The following is a 16,874-nucleotide window of genomic DNA, read 5'->3' as shown; positions in this document are numbered from 1 at the left end:
ATCAACACTGTTTCCACAGATGTTTTTCTGGTGTTATTTCCCACAGCAGTGTGTGGCTCTTTTTATTATCATCATCTTGCAGATGAGAAATCTCCAGTCTCAAGAGGTCCAGTGACTCACCAAATTCATATGGAAGCCTCTGGGTGCCATGATCGGAAAGCAAGCTCCAAGACAGTGGGGACTGCCTAGTGCTGAGGAAGGAAAGCCCGAGACTGACATAGGCTGGCTTGTGCTTGTGCCAGGGAGATTGTTCTGCCTCCGACTGCTGTTGCAGGATTAAATAGGAGAGTATTCAATGCCTGCCAATGATAAACCCCATAGAAATGCTTCTCACATCGATACATACCTGCCCAGCCCTGACTGACACATACGGATGGTGAATTAGTTGGTATCTTAATCCCTGTGAACTTCAATTTCCTCCCTTGTAAGACAGGTGGTAGTAACAGTATTTCAGCCTCGTAAGGTGTCACATAAAGCATATAGGATCTCATAGACCGTCATGTACCCTGCAGTAGATCGCAGCATTCTACATTTTCAGCACAGTTTAGCTTTCTAAAAATCTTTCATTTTATTAGCCTATCGATGATAGGAGTCATATATGTGTGCCTCCCTATTAAATACTGCAATCATAAAGGCTTCCTGGGAATGGCTACAACTTCAGGATAAGCTTACATTTGGGATGTGGAAGTACATAGCACCACCTGCTGGCCATTTAAACACACTTCGTAGACAGTGCCAAGTCGACTGGCTTGTGGTACCTCCTGGTGGGCTCCCTTCCTTCCCTTTATGCTTCCCCTCCAATACATTTCCTGTCCTTATTCCTCTGGGGACCTGGTGGTTGTCTGGAGCTTGGAACCAGTCAGCAAAAATGCTTTCCTCGATGCTGGGCCCTTGGTTTCTCTAACTGTATGTTAGCAGCATGAGATGAGTGTGTTCAGCTCTCATTCATTGCTGAGCTTCTGGGTTTCTGGGTACCAAGAGCAGCAATGAACCAGCCATGCGAGGAAGTGAGCATTTGACCAAAGCAAAGGAGATGAAACTTAAGGTAGAGAAGAGGTCTCAGGTGAAGGGGTCAAGAGTTTGATGTGGGGTATATGCTTTAAGACGTAACACGCTTTCTTCAAAACCCCTGAGCTTCATACTATATCCCCTACCTCTTGGGCCCCAGCCTCAGCTGGTGATGTGGTGATCTGAGCTCACTGTGGGAATAAATGTGTTTCTTTGAGTGCAACTTTTGAGTCATCTAAATACAACGTAGGTGGTGGTCCCCAGCCACGTAGTAAATTACCTTCTTTTTCTCCATAAAGAAAGGTCGCACTATCAACATAGTGGCTATAAAGACTGGGAGAGATTCTCAGCTCCTTGAATATGTGAGCAGATGTCTCTTGCCTCTGGTACCCAAGAACACAGTTCAAGGGTATATCATAGTCTGCATGCCCAGATTTGTATGCTCTGCTCTGCCCTGCCCTGCCCTGCCCTGCCCTGCCCTGCCCTGCCCTGCCCTGCCCTGCCCTGCCCTGCCCTGCCCTGCCCTGCCCTGCCCTGCCCTGCCCTTTTTGCTGCCCCCTCCAGGTATGAGTTTCCCTTCAGAATCAGTGATTAAGTGCATGAAATTTGCAGGGTGACCCCAAGAAGGTCAGACATGTAAGAAAGCGCCTGTAAGAAAGAAATTCTAGAATGTGGAAGCCCCAAACTCCAACCCCTACTTGCCTTCTTTGGAGTGCTGGCATCAGGTGTGTTGCAATAGCCTGGGAGCCTTAGTTTAACTCCTGAAAGACTGGGATTGCAAAAGTAACCCTGTCTCTCTAGGAAGCCTGATTCTGCCTCTGGTCTCCTCTATCTGTTCCTGATGCTGCTGTTGAACTCTCTTGTGTAGAATACATAGAACTGCAGTCAGGTCACTGTCCCTCAGGTACTCAGCTTAGTTGAGCAGGCAGTTGACTGACCCCAAAACTATTTTGACACCATATCTATCCACACGCTGATGCTCTGGCCACGCAAGCCTGTCCATCATTTCCCAGAACCCCAACTCAGTTCTGTTAGTCTGAGGCATGATGTATCCACCTGGTGGTTCAACTCTGTACCCCCTCACCTTTCCTTATTTCAAGTTTTACACCTCTCAATAAGTCCAGATTAACTGCCTCACCTAACATTTTTTATATTTCATTTTTAGCATTTATCATGTTACCAGTTTCATTTATTTTAATTGTGATATACTTGAGCATAAAATTTTACAGTAGTAGAAACCCCCAAACGTTTATGGACCCTAATTAAAAGGTAATTACCAAGACAACCATGGAAATTGAACCCCACCCCCTTCTCCCAAGCCAAGCCTTCCCCTGTACTGGAGTAGAAACATCTGTCCTGACTTTTCAACTAGCCCAGATTTGAACCTTGAAAAGCTGCTAGCCCCAGATACTCGATCTCACCCTGGGAACCCTCGTTCTAAGATTCCAGCTTCATCTTAGGGTGGGTGGGCAGAGTAAGCTTTGCAAAAGGAACAAGGCTTTCAGACACCAGACAGCCACAGTTAGAGTCTCTTATGTTCAGAACAGCAGCGCTGGGTCTTAGCGGCTACTCCAAAGTGATGTGAAGAAACATAAGAGGGGGTTCCACAGATGTCGGCACCCTCAGCAAGTATCCCAATAGAGTGATTATCTAAAAAGTGACCATCCTTAGGAGAAACTGTTCCGTGGCTAAAGCTACAGGACAAGGTTCCCAGAATTCCGCCCGAGCCAAGAATGGCAGACTGCGTGTTGCAAGTTACTTCAAACAGAGACTTGTAGCTGTCTTCACTAAAAATAAATCATAAATATTGAGCTGGTTGTGATGGAAATGCCTTAAGCCTACCACTCAGAGATAGAGGCTGGCAGATCCTTGTGAGTTCAAGGCCAGCCTGGTCTATAGTGAGCTCCAGGATAGTCAGGGATACAGAGAGACTCTGGCCTCCCAGAGGCGGGAGGTGAGAGAAAAAGAAAGCAATGATAAACATTGGAGATGATGACCATTCAATGTATAGATTAATTTGATCATTCTACTGTACTTACAAGGATCAAAAATCACATTGTTCCCCATAAATATATACAATTACTATTTTATCAATTACAAATAAGACTTTTAGTAAGTGAAGGGCAGCGGATTAAAACTATTGACAGCACAAGGAAGAGACAGAGTGTAGGCCATGAGGATACAAATGTGCTTCTAAGCCCTGTTCTGTGACATCAGAATCATATGAATTCTTTACATAATTATTCAAAGAAAACAGTCTGGACTGGGGATGTGGCTCAGTATTTGACTCTCAGTACAGAAAATAAAAACAGACCAATGCACACACCAATTATGGAGTTCAAGAAAAAAGTAAGAAACTCAAACAACAGGTCAAGCTTCTAAAGAAACAAATGACCTCAAGGCGACTTATTGTCTGTGTAGCCCTCGCAGGAGGGTGTAGACGATATAGAAAGCCTTCAGTCAGATTACCATTAACCTATGAACTGCATCATTTTTCAACTACTGCATGTTGAATAGAACAAAAAATACTTTAACCACGATAAGCAATTCTACAGGCCACCAGTGGCCTCCAGGCTGGCTAAGCTCTAGACTCTTGGTCAAAGTGAGTGAGACCCCAGCTACCTCATAATGGAACCCCTAGTTCCTGGCTCACAGTGAACTCCAACTGAGCAGCTGTTGGTTTGAAATAAACTCCAGAGCCCAACAGTCCCGATTTTCATAGCTATGTAGTGCCACCATGAGGTCTGTGCCATGACCAAGTGTCCTTTTCTAGAGCCCCAGGGTTCAATTCCAAGGCTCCTGCCCCATGGTGGCAGGTCAGTCACTGCTCTTTCTACAAAGAAAGTTTTGCATCTACTATTTCCTTCAACCCTTCTCCAATTCTATTCAAAAGCCCTTTTTTATTGTTTTGTTTTTCAAGACAGGGTTTCTCTGTGTAGCCCTGTCCTGGAACTCACTATGTAGACCAGGCTGGCCTGGAAGTCACAGAGATCTGCCTGTCTCTGCCTCTTGAGTGCTGGGATTAAAGGTGTGTGTCACCACCACCCAGCTGTCAAAAGTCCTTTAAAAGAGAAAAAAGAAGAAGAAGAAGAAAAAAAAGAAACCTGAGGCTCATAAAGTTAAGCTATTTGAAAGACACCTCTCCCTTAGAGACTGTAATAAAATGTTACACAGCTTTTAATTATATGTGCCTATAGCATAAACATCAGGCCTAGCACATGCAATTGGTGTTTGTATGTATTCAATGCATATAAGTGTTAAATATATATTTTAACTATATTATTATTTTTATATTTATATTTGCTGAAATATTACATTTAAATATTTAAAATAAATATTTGCATGTTTTAAATATATTAAACATATATGTATGTATATTAACACATATAGTATATATACACACATGTACATATATATGCACTGGTTGCACGGACAAATTAGATAAATCTACAGGACTCCTACAGTAAGTCTGGAGTTCTACCAAGCAGATTACCTACATCTCCCTCCCCTCAAAATCCCATAATCTAAGAAGTGCTTGCTAAGCCTGATCAGGGGCTTCCACTTGTGCTATGACTCACGTTTCCCAAAGTGCCTGAGCAGACAAAGGGCGCTGACCCTCTGTGGATTCTAGGCCACTGTCTGATGGCCCTGTGTGGTGTCTCAGAGGGGGAATCTTCTCAGGATTCAGAGAGGAGAATTAAACTCACGGACTTTCCAGGTAGATAGGCTGTGTCTGACTCCCAACCTGTTACTACTGTTGCTGGGCAATACCCTTATTTCAGCTGCCTCACACGAAAAATAAGCATGGTAATGGTACTGGCCTCCCAAGAACCATTTAAGCTGTGGCTGTTAAAAGACAAGAAATCTTTAATGCTTAAAGCAGAACCTACAGTGAGGAAACACTTGGTAACCATCTCTATGGCTGGGGTTCTCCCTGTCTGAAGTGTGCTTGTGTCCAGAACACCCAGGGCATTCAAAGGTGGGCTGGCTGGAGGCACAGGCTGGTTCCTAGCCCAATGAATGTACAAATCCCCTTTTGTAGGGCTCCTCTCCAAGAGTCCAGCTGTGTGCATCTGGCTGGAGAGATTAAATTATTTTTGAATTCCTAACCGAATGTTCTTTTAATGGAAACTTAATGACAGACATTGAAATAGATTTCCTCCAAAAGTCCTCCTCCTGCACAGCCCTCCACCCCCCGCATGACTCTGTGTTGCGCAGTTCCTGATAACCTTTATTCCCTGCCCCTGGACTTTTATCTCCCCAGTGACATACAGCCCTTACTGGACAGAAAGAGGAAATTCCAGTCATTGTTCTTAAACTTCTGGCTTCCAAAATAAAATGCTCTATCTTGCCTGTCAAGCTTTGATTGACACCCACTTCCTGTAATGGCAGACAGCAACGGCCCAGGGGTGGGACCAAGGGCTCATTTGCATTCTTGCCCTTAAGAGTTGTCCTCTTGTTTGTTCTAGGAAGGGAATGCATCTCCATGCCAGTCATAGAAGCGTTGTGGAAGATTCACTTCTAGGTTTCAGAAAAGCCTCCTAAGGGACGTAGTCCAAGCTTCCTGCCATGAACCCAAGAACTTTATCTTAGGTCCAAAATCTTTTAGTGGTGAAAGCGGACACTCTGATGACCGTCTCATTATGACTGGAATTGCTCTTTTCTGTCCTGCCCTTTAGCCTCTCAAATCTACACTCTAAATATTGACTAGGAGGGTTCAAGTGGGACCTAACTCTCCATGTCAATATCCCTATAGCAACAGAGACAAATTAGCCAAGCCAAGAGGGGTCAGCAGCAAGAAAAACTTTGAACATGACAGTGTACCATAGGATCCAGCTTTTCTTAAAGAAATATAGACTTTCTTTTGAAGTGGATAAACAGTAAATACAGTAAGATGGCATACTTATAAGAGACAGTGGTTCCGATGTGCCCAGGTCCTACTGGGACAAAGATGTCTCTGCTGGAACAAAGAACTGACCCTTCACCCTGGCATTCACCAGTTGGCCTCCAGATGCCTCTTGCTTCTCATTTTCTCTCCTCAGTAATCTCTGTGTCGTTGTTAGCATTGCAAGCATCCTTTCTCCAGTGCCCAGGATTTCTAATTCTGGTTTTGAGCTCCAAGCATACCTGAGAACTCTCAAGAGTTGCCTGACCTCTGACCCCACTTCCTAAGAACTTTACAGGATGTGTGTTGATGGTCTAGAGAATGTCTATTAAAAAGGAAAGTCCAAGTGTAGAGTTCCTGGGTTCTGATAAAGGAATATGTAGAAGCAACCCAGAAACATACCAATCAACAAGATTCAAATTGCTCTACTCCCTTAACGCTCAAAGAGACGGCTTGCTCCTGAGCACTCCCGGAAGTCCCCAAGCACACAGCTAGGGAGCAGAAAAGAGCAGGGTTGTAGGCCTTGAGTTTATGACCTTAATGAATACCATTCCTGCTGGTTAATAAGGAGCTGCAGATGGGTAAGGCCTCCTGTACATGGATCAGCAGAGATTCCCAGCTCTCTTGGGCTTGTGATAGCTGATGTCTTTTAGCTTGGTCAGCAAATCATGTCATTTACAGGCACAGAGTCACCTTCAACATGGGCCAATGTGGCCTCTGACAAGGTGTGCCACTGGTCTGGACCAAGACAAGTGTAAAGATCTGTACAAACTCAGGCCCTAAAATCGAAAAGCAAAGCTATCCAAGAGTTTGCAGTTATCTTCCTCTGTGCCAAGACTCAGGCTGGAGGGATTGCTGTAGCTGCACCAGAAGAGACATGTCTGCAGCCTAGCTCACTTCCTCCTAGGAAGTCTAGACAACAAACACATGCAGTCTGCCTCCTTCCCACCTGTCCTGCCCCCTTCAGGAGAAAGTCTACCTTGGCAAGAATATTTTCCTCAGTCACCTCGTCAGAGTTAATGCATAAGTGACACTTTTTGCTCATACAGTTTCAGAAATTTATTAATCACATACTAAATGATATTTTGATTTTTGAGCAGCTTTGAATTCTACTTTTTTCCCCCCCAAGGTGAAATCAGAATGATACAGGTATGGAAATGAACAAACAAGACATTCACATTAGAACCTTCCTCCAAAGTAAATTCTCCTGCTAACTTGTTCCCTTTGGAAGATGTAGGGATGGCCTTCAGAGACAAGAAAGCAGCAGCATCCTGACTGTGGGGCTGTATCTCGTTCCTCCTTCATACCTAGAATTGCAGTTCAACCACGAGGCAGAGAAACACAAGAACCATTCAGCGTTAGCATCATACCCACTCCAGGCTGACTGCTTTCCCAATCCTCAGCACCATCTTGAGAGAGCAAGGAATAAAACCTCTTTTACCAGACCTGTGGCCCTATAACCTACCCACTGAATATTGAAACAAACATCACTATGCTGTGTGTGTGTGTGTGTGTGTGTGTAGATCAGAAGTTGACATAAGATTTCTTCCTCAGTCATTCTCTACCTTATTTTTTTAATCGTATGTGTATGGGTTTTGCTCGCATGTATGTATGTGCACCTAGTGCTCACAAGGGCCAGAAAAGAACATCAGATGCCCTGAAACTGGAGTTATAGATAGTTATGAAGTACTGTGCCAGGAATCAAACCTAGATTCTCTGGAAGATCAGCCACGGTGCTTTTAACCAGAGTCTTCTCGCCAGCCCCTTCACCTTATTTTTGTAAATAGTCTCTCCCTGAACTGGGACCTCACCCATTCAGCTGTCCAGAAAACTTGAGACTTCCTCCTATCCCTACCTCCCCAGTACTAGGATTGGGGGGGGGGGGGGCGCATGCTACTAAGTCAGGCTTTGTATGTGGTTGTCGGAGGTTCAGACCCAGGTCTTCATGCGTGCGCAGCATGAACTTACAAAGAGCATCATCTCTTCAGCCTCTTCACCAACACTTTCAACTCAAACACTCTCCTTTGCAAGAGAATGTTCATTTAGTGTCTAAGGAATGGGCTTGGCCTCCATTGATTGCACCACAGGAAACCATTCAGGTCAATTCCTATATGGGCTGCAGCGTCTGAGTTAGTTACGAAATTGGTTGGGGCTTTCTGTTCTTCTGTACCTCGGGTTGAGAAAGGTGCAGTCACTGGATGCCACCTTACCCCTTCTGAAACATGGACCCAGACTCAGACAAAGGCTTCAAACAGCAGAGCTTAAGAAGTTTAGAGCCTTTAGTGATTCTGTGTATGACAGGCTCTTATTGTCACTGACCGGTTGGCTCACTTCCCAACTCAGAGGACAGATTTTCCGTTGATAAAAGTCTACTTTAGGATAAAATGTGGTATCTTTCTCATCCATAGAATCGAACAGGAAATATGGCTAGCTCCTGACGTTTTCTAAGCTCCTAACTTTTCTCTAGAACATGTCAATGGATGGCTTTGCTTTCATCAACACTGTACGAGCTCACACAGTCAGAGTGAAGATCCAAGTGAGCTCCTTTTGGCTTCCACACGCCAGGTTCATTCACATGCTTCCACCGTATGCTTACTGCTGCAGACTTTAGAGCTACGAGTCTTCTAGAATCATAGCCATGGGGCTGAGGGGTGACTGTGCTGGTAGACTTCTCGGGTTCTCATCCTAATTTCAGTCCCCTAACTGCAGGATGCTTCTGAACACAGTCAGCACTTAGGTCCTTGAGAGACTCTTTGTAGGTGGAAAAGCCACTGCTACATTTGGGTGTCGTCTGTTTCATCAACTTCTGACAAGACAAAGTTAGGGTTGTCATAGCCTCTCTTCATCCTGGCCCTGGCATCTTTCTCATTATAGAGGCACATGGCACAGTGAGGGGTCTCCACTTCCACCGTCTTACCAAAGTTATGGAAATCCACTCTGTATTTCCCTTCCTTGGTCTTGGATACGATGGGAACAAAACGGTAACCCCAAAGCACCTCTTCTGGGATGTACGATGTGCGGACTTGGCAGGTTGCACTGGTGGATTCTACTGTGCCATCTAAAAAGACGACCAACTCGAAGTCCTGTTGGGAAAGAGTTTCTGCCGCCATGTGGAAGAAAGGGCTGTTGTGGTCAATAATGTGGTAGATTGTCAGTGGGGAAATGAAGAACAAATTTTCATTGCCAGCATCAACTACAAAGTTTATATTGGTCTGATCCAAAATAATGGTCTCTCCTTCAGGCGTGATGGTAGTCTTCAGAAGTTTGCCGTATATGTGACTGCCAATCAGAAGGCTCTTCCTAAGATTGGCTACTCGGATGAGGAGACAGAGCTTCCCCCCACGTTTGCTGATCACCGCATTCTTGCTGAATGTAATGGTCTTTGCACGTTTTTTGGGTCTAGAGATCTTGGCTAATATGGCACCACACATGAAAGAATTGATGATCACTCCAAGAATAGACTGGAAGATAAGCAGAAAAATGGCAGTGGCACACTGTTCCGTCACAAACCTGAATCCGTAACCTATGGTCACTTGGGTCTCTAGAGAAAACAGAAAGGCTGATGTCATGCCATTAATGTTCTCCACACAGGGAGTACGGTTGTCAGGTGGGTAGAACTCTGGGAGATCCTTATGAACATAGGCTACGACATACCACAGGAGACCGAAGAGAAACCAACTCCCCAAGAAGGCTGTGATGAACACGGTCATTTTGTACCTCCATTTCAGGTCAAGTACAGTTGTCCAGATATCCACAAAGAATATAAACCTCGACTGTGCATCTACATTGCCAAACTCGATGTTACACCTTCCATCTTTGGAGACCAACCTTGCTCGTTGCCGAGAACGCCCAAATATGTGAGTGACAAACCATCTTCGAAGATGTTTGAACATCCTTTCTGTCAGTGCCCTGATCTGAAAACACATTAGAGAGGTTGGTAAGATTGTAGTTGTCGCCGTGGTAAAGTAAGTGAGTCACGTACAGACCCAAATACCTCTGAAAAGAAAAATTCTAAATTATCAGGCTTGTTAATCATTTACACAAACCAAGTCATTTGTTCTGGATGCCAGAATAAACCATACATAGCCTCTATGTCACATAGAAAGTGGGAAAGACACCAAGTGGAAAGTTATTAACAGACAATATGTTCAAGAATTTCCTGACTGCAGTCTGTCCCACAGGACCTTAAAAGTGGAGTGACCCATTATAACCTGTGCTTTTATTTATTGGATATTATTGTGCAAATCATGTCTGTGTTAAAATCTAACCTGCTGCTATACAATAATTTTTGTAATATCATAAACCTGGAGGACTTTTCATATTTTTGTGGTATATAAGAATAAGTAACTGAATAAGAAAACTCATCACTATATCAGTGTATCAATATATTCACTAAATTGTCTTGTTTGCTGCTATCAAGGGGTATTCCGATTCAGGTCAGGTCTTCATTTGTAAATGAAGGCACTAAGACTCAACAAGTTTCAGTGACTTCTCCAAAGACATAGACCCAACCCACGGCTGGAAGTGGCACACCAACTCACTACCTTCATTCTGGACCAATTCTAGTCATTCTTTGGTTCATTTCTCAAATACCCTGTCCTAAAAGTGTGCATCTCTAGAACACTTGAAGACAGGACTGGTTAAATCCCTCTTGATTGTCTTCAGCAGAGCTCACAGCCTACCAGGTGATCTCAGAGGCTCTGTCTGAGGACCTACATACCTGCTTCTACTCATTCACCATGGTCTGCCAAGATTCCTAACAGACATAGAATGAGGGTGGCCATCACTATTCCATACTATCAAGCGGATGCATGTTGACTTCACTGATGTTCTATGGAGGCGGGACCATGTTTAATCTAGTTCCTAGATCCCACCTCCGAGTTTAGACTGGGTGCTTAGTGCTCTCTCCATCAGTGTGATGGGATAACACATGGTAACAGAATGTAGCCCTCCAGAACAAGATCACCAGTTTCTTATCAAGGACAGGACAGGTGTGTGTGTGTGTGTGTGTGTGTGTGTGTGTGTGTGTGTGTGTGTGTGTGAGAGAGAGAGAGAGAGAGAGAGAGAGAGAGAGAGAGAGAGAGAGAGAGAGAGAGATTTCCAGCAAAACGGTGTTGGGGCTTTCCCCTAAACAACTAACAACAGTGAAATTCAAGGGTCTTAAGCCTAGAATACCTCTTCCTCTGCCTCACCCAACCCCTAAAAAATCAAGGTGTGTCCAGTGTGGTTAACACTGTCTTTGTGGTATTTTTTCATTAAATGCAAAGATATTTTTAAAAATAGATCTCAAAATCCCCCTTCAGAAATGTGTTTGCTCATAAGAACTAGGAAGCGAAACCAGCTTAGTGACACATTTTAAACAAAAGTGATAGCCCTCAGCACCTTGTTCCTGGCCTTCACCCAGGTAAACATACACAGTGGCCACACGAAGTGGAAGCTGGGAGAAGAAACCACAGCCATGGTGGTGTGTTAAACTGTGAAGGCCAGGCTCTAAAAATAAGAACAAGAGTTATCAAGAGAGCCAAACAAGCCCAAGAGAGCTCTGTCCATTCCGCTCTGATCTCAAGTCCCTAAGAGTCAGACTAGAGGATAGCTCCAAGTGGGGCACAGAGGCCAAAGACTTCTTCCCCAGCTACTCCCATCCACTGCATATGCACCAAGGAGCAGCCTGACCCATATTCGATGGTGACAGATACTCCTGGCCAGGCATAAGGAAGCTCCTCACTGGTTGTCTTTCACCTATTACCAATTCTAAGGCCAGCATTCTCCATGGAAGCCACGCACTCTTCATCACACATTACAACTCAAGATGACTTCTGAAACATCAATTTCCGAGCGTTTCCGGCCCTCCACCCTTCTCCGCCCTGCTAAAGTTTGCTTCACTTTTGAAGGTGAAGGGTGTTTCTGTAAAGCGAAGGCATGTCCCCAGGAAGTTTGCCTTCTCCATGACTGTGTTAGCAAAATAAAACATTCACTTCCTGGCCTTGCAAATGGTAAAACAGGAGCAGGGCAAGGGCCCACAGTGCCTTCCCTAGATGGTCTGCACTTACCAGCACTCTGAACATACACCTCCGATCTGAAGCATCCATGCTGGGCCAAGCAAGTGAGTGGTGCTGTTCAGTTTTGTCTGTACAAAGGCCGACTTCTTTGAGGCCCACCTTAATGAATCTTAAGCCTCACAATGATGCTTGCTTGCATTAGCTTTCAATGGTTAACTCAAGAGTGGAGTTGTGTGGTTTAAACCAACACAAGTGGTTGTTCGCAGACCAAGCCTGGAGTTAGGCATATATATATATTTTTTTTTTCACACCTCACATGGCTTGAATACCGTCATGCTAAGACATGACAAACCACCAGCTGAGGTTCTGGGCAGCAGACATGGATTGGATGCCAGCATGGCCCCCCTTTCCTTTGCCACGCTCTATAGCTCACTTCCTGTTCTCCTAAGTCATGCCAAATAACTTTTGGCTTAGAAACAACTAGTTATCATCAATCTCCCAGTCAATTTTCTGACCCATACTGAATACTAACCTTTCCAAGTGATCACAGAGATACAGCTGGATAGAGAGTCAGAGATGGGGACATGTTTGCAAGACAAGAATAAGATCACACCAGGAAGAAACGAGATACCACATTAATCTCCCTATACAACAGCCACTGTTATATAAGAACTGTGAGATACTATTGTGAAGTTTAATCTGGAAAAACTGGACTTTACTGGGGGGTGAGCTTTACACATACGGGATTAGCCTATGATGTTGATGTGTTTGTTGAAAGAGTGAGCAGAACTAAGATAGGCCAGTGAAACAGGTAAATCCATCCACTAACCAAACCCATCAGTCACAGGGTAGATCTGCTATTATGCAGATCCCACTTTGCTTGACTGGGCCATTTAATGTAACCACAGACAGAGCCAATGTGCATTTATGAGCCACTGGGCAATTAGAGACTATCATTGGTGTCTTAGGTTATGTAATGTGCCCCAGCGTTTAGGTTCCTTTCTATTGAAATCAGTAAATCTTAATAGCAAGCAAAGGGCTTCACATTAGCTAATATTTACCCAGGTATCCTTGGTGGCTGGCAAAACAAGTGTATTATATTATTGTGGTGTGTTCATTACTCCCTAGCCTCCTTATCCTGTAAATAGGACATTTGCAGAAAACAAGACTTGGCCCTGCATCATTGGCTGTCTGCTTATTTCTTAGCATTTGAAAGACAAACAGAACTCTTCCTCTACTCAGGGGGCTCATAGTCAAATGGGGAAGTGAGCTGAGTAGGTTGGAACCCACTGTGGCGTGTGTAAGCCCCAAAACAACTTCTCTACATGATTTCTCATTAGCTATGCATCTCACCGCTGGGGATATGCTTCAACCAATTGCATATACCTTTCTATATATGTATATTAACATGTTCATCTCTCATTCATCCATGATGATGTGTTGACACTACTGTGTATATCAGCCACTGTGCTAGACATCACAGAAGCGACCACACAGACACCATCCTTGCCTGACTGCACGAACACCATCCTTGACAGCCTACTGCTCCCAGCTAGGCTAAGGGAGATGAACAGATGAGACCATAAGTGAACAGACACAGAGGACTGTCACTGTACCCTCCAGGGACAATTGAAACTTTTGTCCTATTGAGAGCAGAAAAGTGACACAGAAGCCAGACCCTAAAGATGTGTCAGAGCCAACAGGTAGCAAGAACTCCACAAATGAGTTGTGATAAGTAAATACATAGATGTGTGTGTAAACGTTGAGAGCTGGCGGTTACCCATACTGCCATCAGCTCCTCCTGCAGGAAAGCTATCCTAGGAGGGGCATTCCTGTGTACGGCAATCACTATCCTGCATTTAATTGTGTGTGTGGCCCAGGCAGGAGCAACAAAGGGGAAAACAAGCTCATGGGAGCAGAAAGATCCAGCAGAATGAGTACTAGAGTCCCAAAGGAGCTTGGTACAGCCTAAGGCTAGAAAGTCAGGCAGGAGCCAAACTCAGTGCCGGGGAGCCGTTTCTGCCTTTGCTAAAGACCCACAGGATAAGCTGGTCTGAGAAGGACACCCCTCCTATGAGAGCTCCAGAGACAGTTCATACTTCTAAATCAGCCCTGAACACCACGGTATAAAGGGCCTTGAAAGCAAATGTGTCTTCCTTCAGAATCTCCTTGACGCTGTAAAAACACACTCTTCATTTGCACGCAGCCTCCACTCCAGCAAACTGGCTCTTCTCAAGCCTACGATCCCTGCTAATAAGAAACCCACGTGCAGAGGCTGTTCTGAGGCATCCACCCAAGCACTCTTGGAGCTGAGGTTTCCTACTGCAGGTATCACTCCACCTCTTTCCCAGCTCTGGCTGCTCAGTGGCAGAAAGCAAGGAAGCTCAATGTCTGTATTACCCATGACTTTGAATTTCAGAGGCTATTACAGTACCTTCTAACTAAAAAATTTTCACAGCTCCTGCACAAGCTCGAGGATATTTCTGGGAGTTATGTTTTCATGGTAAGAGTAGGAAACGTGAGCTAGGTGGCCCAGACGCAGATAGCAAATGGTTTTCTCTAGTCCCCTCGTAACTCTGATGCAGAGAAACTTCAACTTTCTATGAAATCATTCTGCCTTGTCTCAGTCCAAGAATCAATTGATAATCAGCAGATGTCCTTGGATCTTCTGCAGTAATATATCCCTGAGAATCTAGTGCATCCTCTCTTGTGTCTTAATCAGAAGACTTGAGCACATGCTCTGCTTATTGACCACCTACTAAGTGCCATGATAGGAACAAAGAAGGAATGACTTGGCAGCTGCACCCAAAGAGTCACTCCGTAATTGTCATGCACTAAACTAATGTGTCTCAAGCTTCACCTCTTGAGCCCACCCTTGCTAAACAGAAAACACAAACACACACACACACACACACACACACACACACGAGCCTCTGTAGAGGACTTCCTCTTTTCTGTGAAAATCAGCTGAAAATGTCTGAAAACAGTCCCCCAGTCAGGTCTGCAAACCTACAGGGCCTGTGGAACCTCCAATTCTCTGGTTTCCTGTGCTGCCTCTAGACTGTCCCAAGGCCACAGAGTTGCAGACCTCTGGTTAGGCATGTTAGAACTTACCTCCGATGTCCTTGTCATACGTGAGCATCTAGTTCAGTGGTTCCCAACCTTCCTAGGGTTGCAACCCTTTAATATAGTTCCTCATGTTGTGGTGACCCCCAACCATAAAATTATTTCATTGCTACTTCATAACTATAATTTTGCTACTATTATGAATCATAATCCTATTGTGAATATCGGATATACAGGATATGATAAGGAACTCTCCAAAGCAGTCAAGACCCACAGGTTATGAACCGCTGCTCTAGTTCATTTAGAGAGGTTAGTTGGATTTAGTCCTTCCCATCCTTACATCCTAGGTATGTAACAGGGCATCTGAGCTGCATGCCTTTGCCAGGCTAAACTGGGTAGTGCATGGGGAAATATGACACTGTTGAGGGCTAAGTGTGCTTCATGACATCACTCCCAGGAAACCAGAGTAGCCTATTCAGCATGTGAATGCAGCATAGTCCTTCCTGGGTCCCTCTCTCCGTCTTAAGGGAGTTTGGGAACAAGCTAGAAAGAGCCATCTGTTCTGGTGGCATCAGTGCCTTGACACGCACACAGTGCTCTGCATGTGTCTCGGAGTCATCTCTTTGCAGCCCATTATCTGAACGATTTGGTGCATTTTGCAAAGGAAGGAAAGCATAAGAAGATAGGAGACCTGAGACAAGATTGTTTCCAGAGTAGGCAATGATCAGATGCAATTTGGCAAAGCAGAAGTGTTCCAGCTTGTGTCCACAGGCATGGACTTGAACTCTGGCAGGGCCACTCAGGTGAGTCAAAAAAGTCACTCTGCTTTTCAAAGCCTTAGTTTCCTCATCTGTGAGCTGGCTCTAATGTTATCCTTCCAAATGCCCTACAGTAGAACACTCAATGTCCCTAGTGCATGCAGCAAGCAGTGGCAATGGATATTCATGGTTCACAAACTAAAACAGCACACCAGCTTAGTCAAATAACACTGGCTCTCACCGCCATGGACTACCACATGGTCAAACAGTAACTACTCCAAAGGAAAAAAGGCTGGGGAAAGGGGCAGAAAAGAAAGGTTCCAACCACGTGTGTGTGTGTGTGTGTGTGTGTGTGTGTGTGTGTGTGTGCGCGCGCGCGCGTGTGCATATGTGTGCGTGTGTGTGTGTGTATATGTGACTGGTGCTGGCTTCAGAGCCCACTTCCTGATAGGAAGGGAAAGTCTAGGAGAGGCAAAGATTATTTCAGGAGAGATTGATCAATAATAAAGGCAGAAGCCTCTTCCCAGAGAAGAGGGAATGGGCTAGAGGAAGGAAGCAACCTTTAGCAGTGTTGATCTGAGGCCTGGTACCTGGGCACAATGCTGATCTTCTCAACCACAGAAACTAACTAGAATGTAACCAGCCAACACTGCTGTGTAAACTTGTTCTCTGAATACGCAGCCTTCTTGCCTGGTACCCACAATCAAGTTTTGATGGACAAACAGTGTCGCAGATATCATTGACACAAGCACTCTGCTCACCATAGGTCTGAGGGGTAAAGATGCTTGCTATGTAAGGATAAAGGACTTGAGTTCAAATCCTTAGGGCCCATATTAAAAAAGCCAGGCATGTAACCCAGTCACCCGAAGGTTTCAGGGTGGAGACAGCCAAATACATGAGCTACAAATGGTGAAAACTGACACTCCCGGCTGCTTGCTGGCAGAAGTCACATGTGCAAGTGCTACTCTGCATTGGTTTGCTTTGCTATGAAGATGTGAATTATCAAGAAAGCTACCAAATGCTACACCAAAGGCCATGGCGATGATGTAAAGTCTGCAGGGTCTGATTTATGATGCTGTCTAGATAACTGGTTTGTGGGGAGTCATTGTGAATCCTGAGAGAATCACAGCTCTCACAAGCAGAGAAAGACCTCTGCTT

The 16,874-nt window shown here is 44.8% G+C and overlaps 1 protein-coding gene across 5 annotated transcripts in view; it reads right to left on the bottom strand.

Moving 5' to 3' along the window:
- Window positions 1-1,590: 1,590 nt before the first annotated feature.
- Window positions 1,591-16,874, bottom strand: part of Kcnj1 (potassium inwardly rectifying channel subfamily J member 1) — a 32,622-nt gene continuing 17,338 nt past the window's right edge. For 3 of the 5 annotated variants that reach the window (XM_029481945.2, XM_021173141.3, XM_029481946.2), the window contains one exon: window positions 1,591-9,807. In XM_029481945.2, coding sequence (XP_029337805.1) covers window positions 8,668-9,807 — 1,140 coding nt within the window. In that variant the 3' untranslated portion in view covers window positions 1,591-8,667. Of the gene's footprint in view, window positions 9,809-11,943; window positions 12,159-16,874 lie in introns of those variants that run through there. The other 2 variants (XM_021173139.3, XM_085844507.1) reach the window with 2 other exon arrangements.

The sequence above is a fragment of the Mus caroli genome, unplaced genomic scaffold, assembly GCF_978045245.1.
Source record: "Mus caroli unplaced genomic scaffold, Mus_caroli_1 scaffold_11, whole genome shotgun sequence".
Lineage (NCBI taxonomy): Eukaryota > Metazoa > Chordata > Mammalia > Rodentia > Muridae > Mus > Mus caroli.
This window is presented reverse-complemented; position numbering and strand designations above follow the sequence as displayed.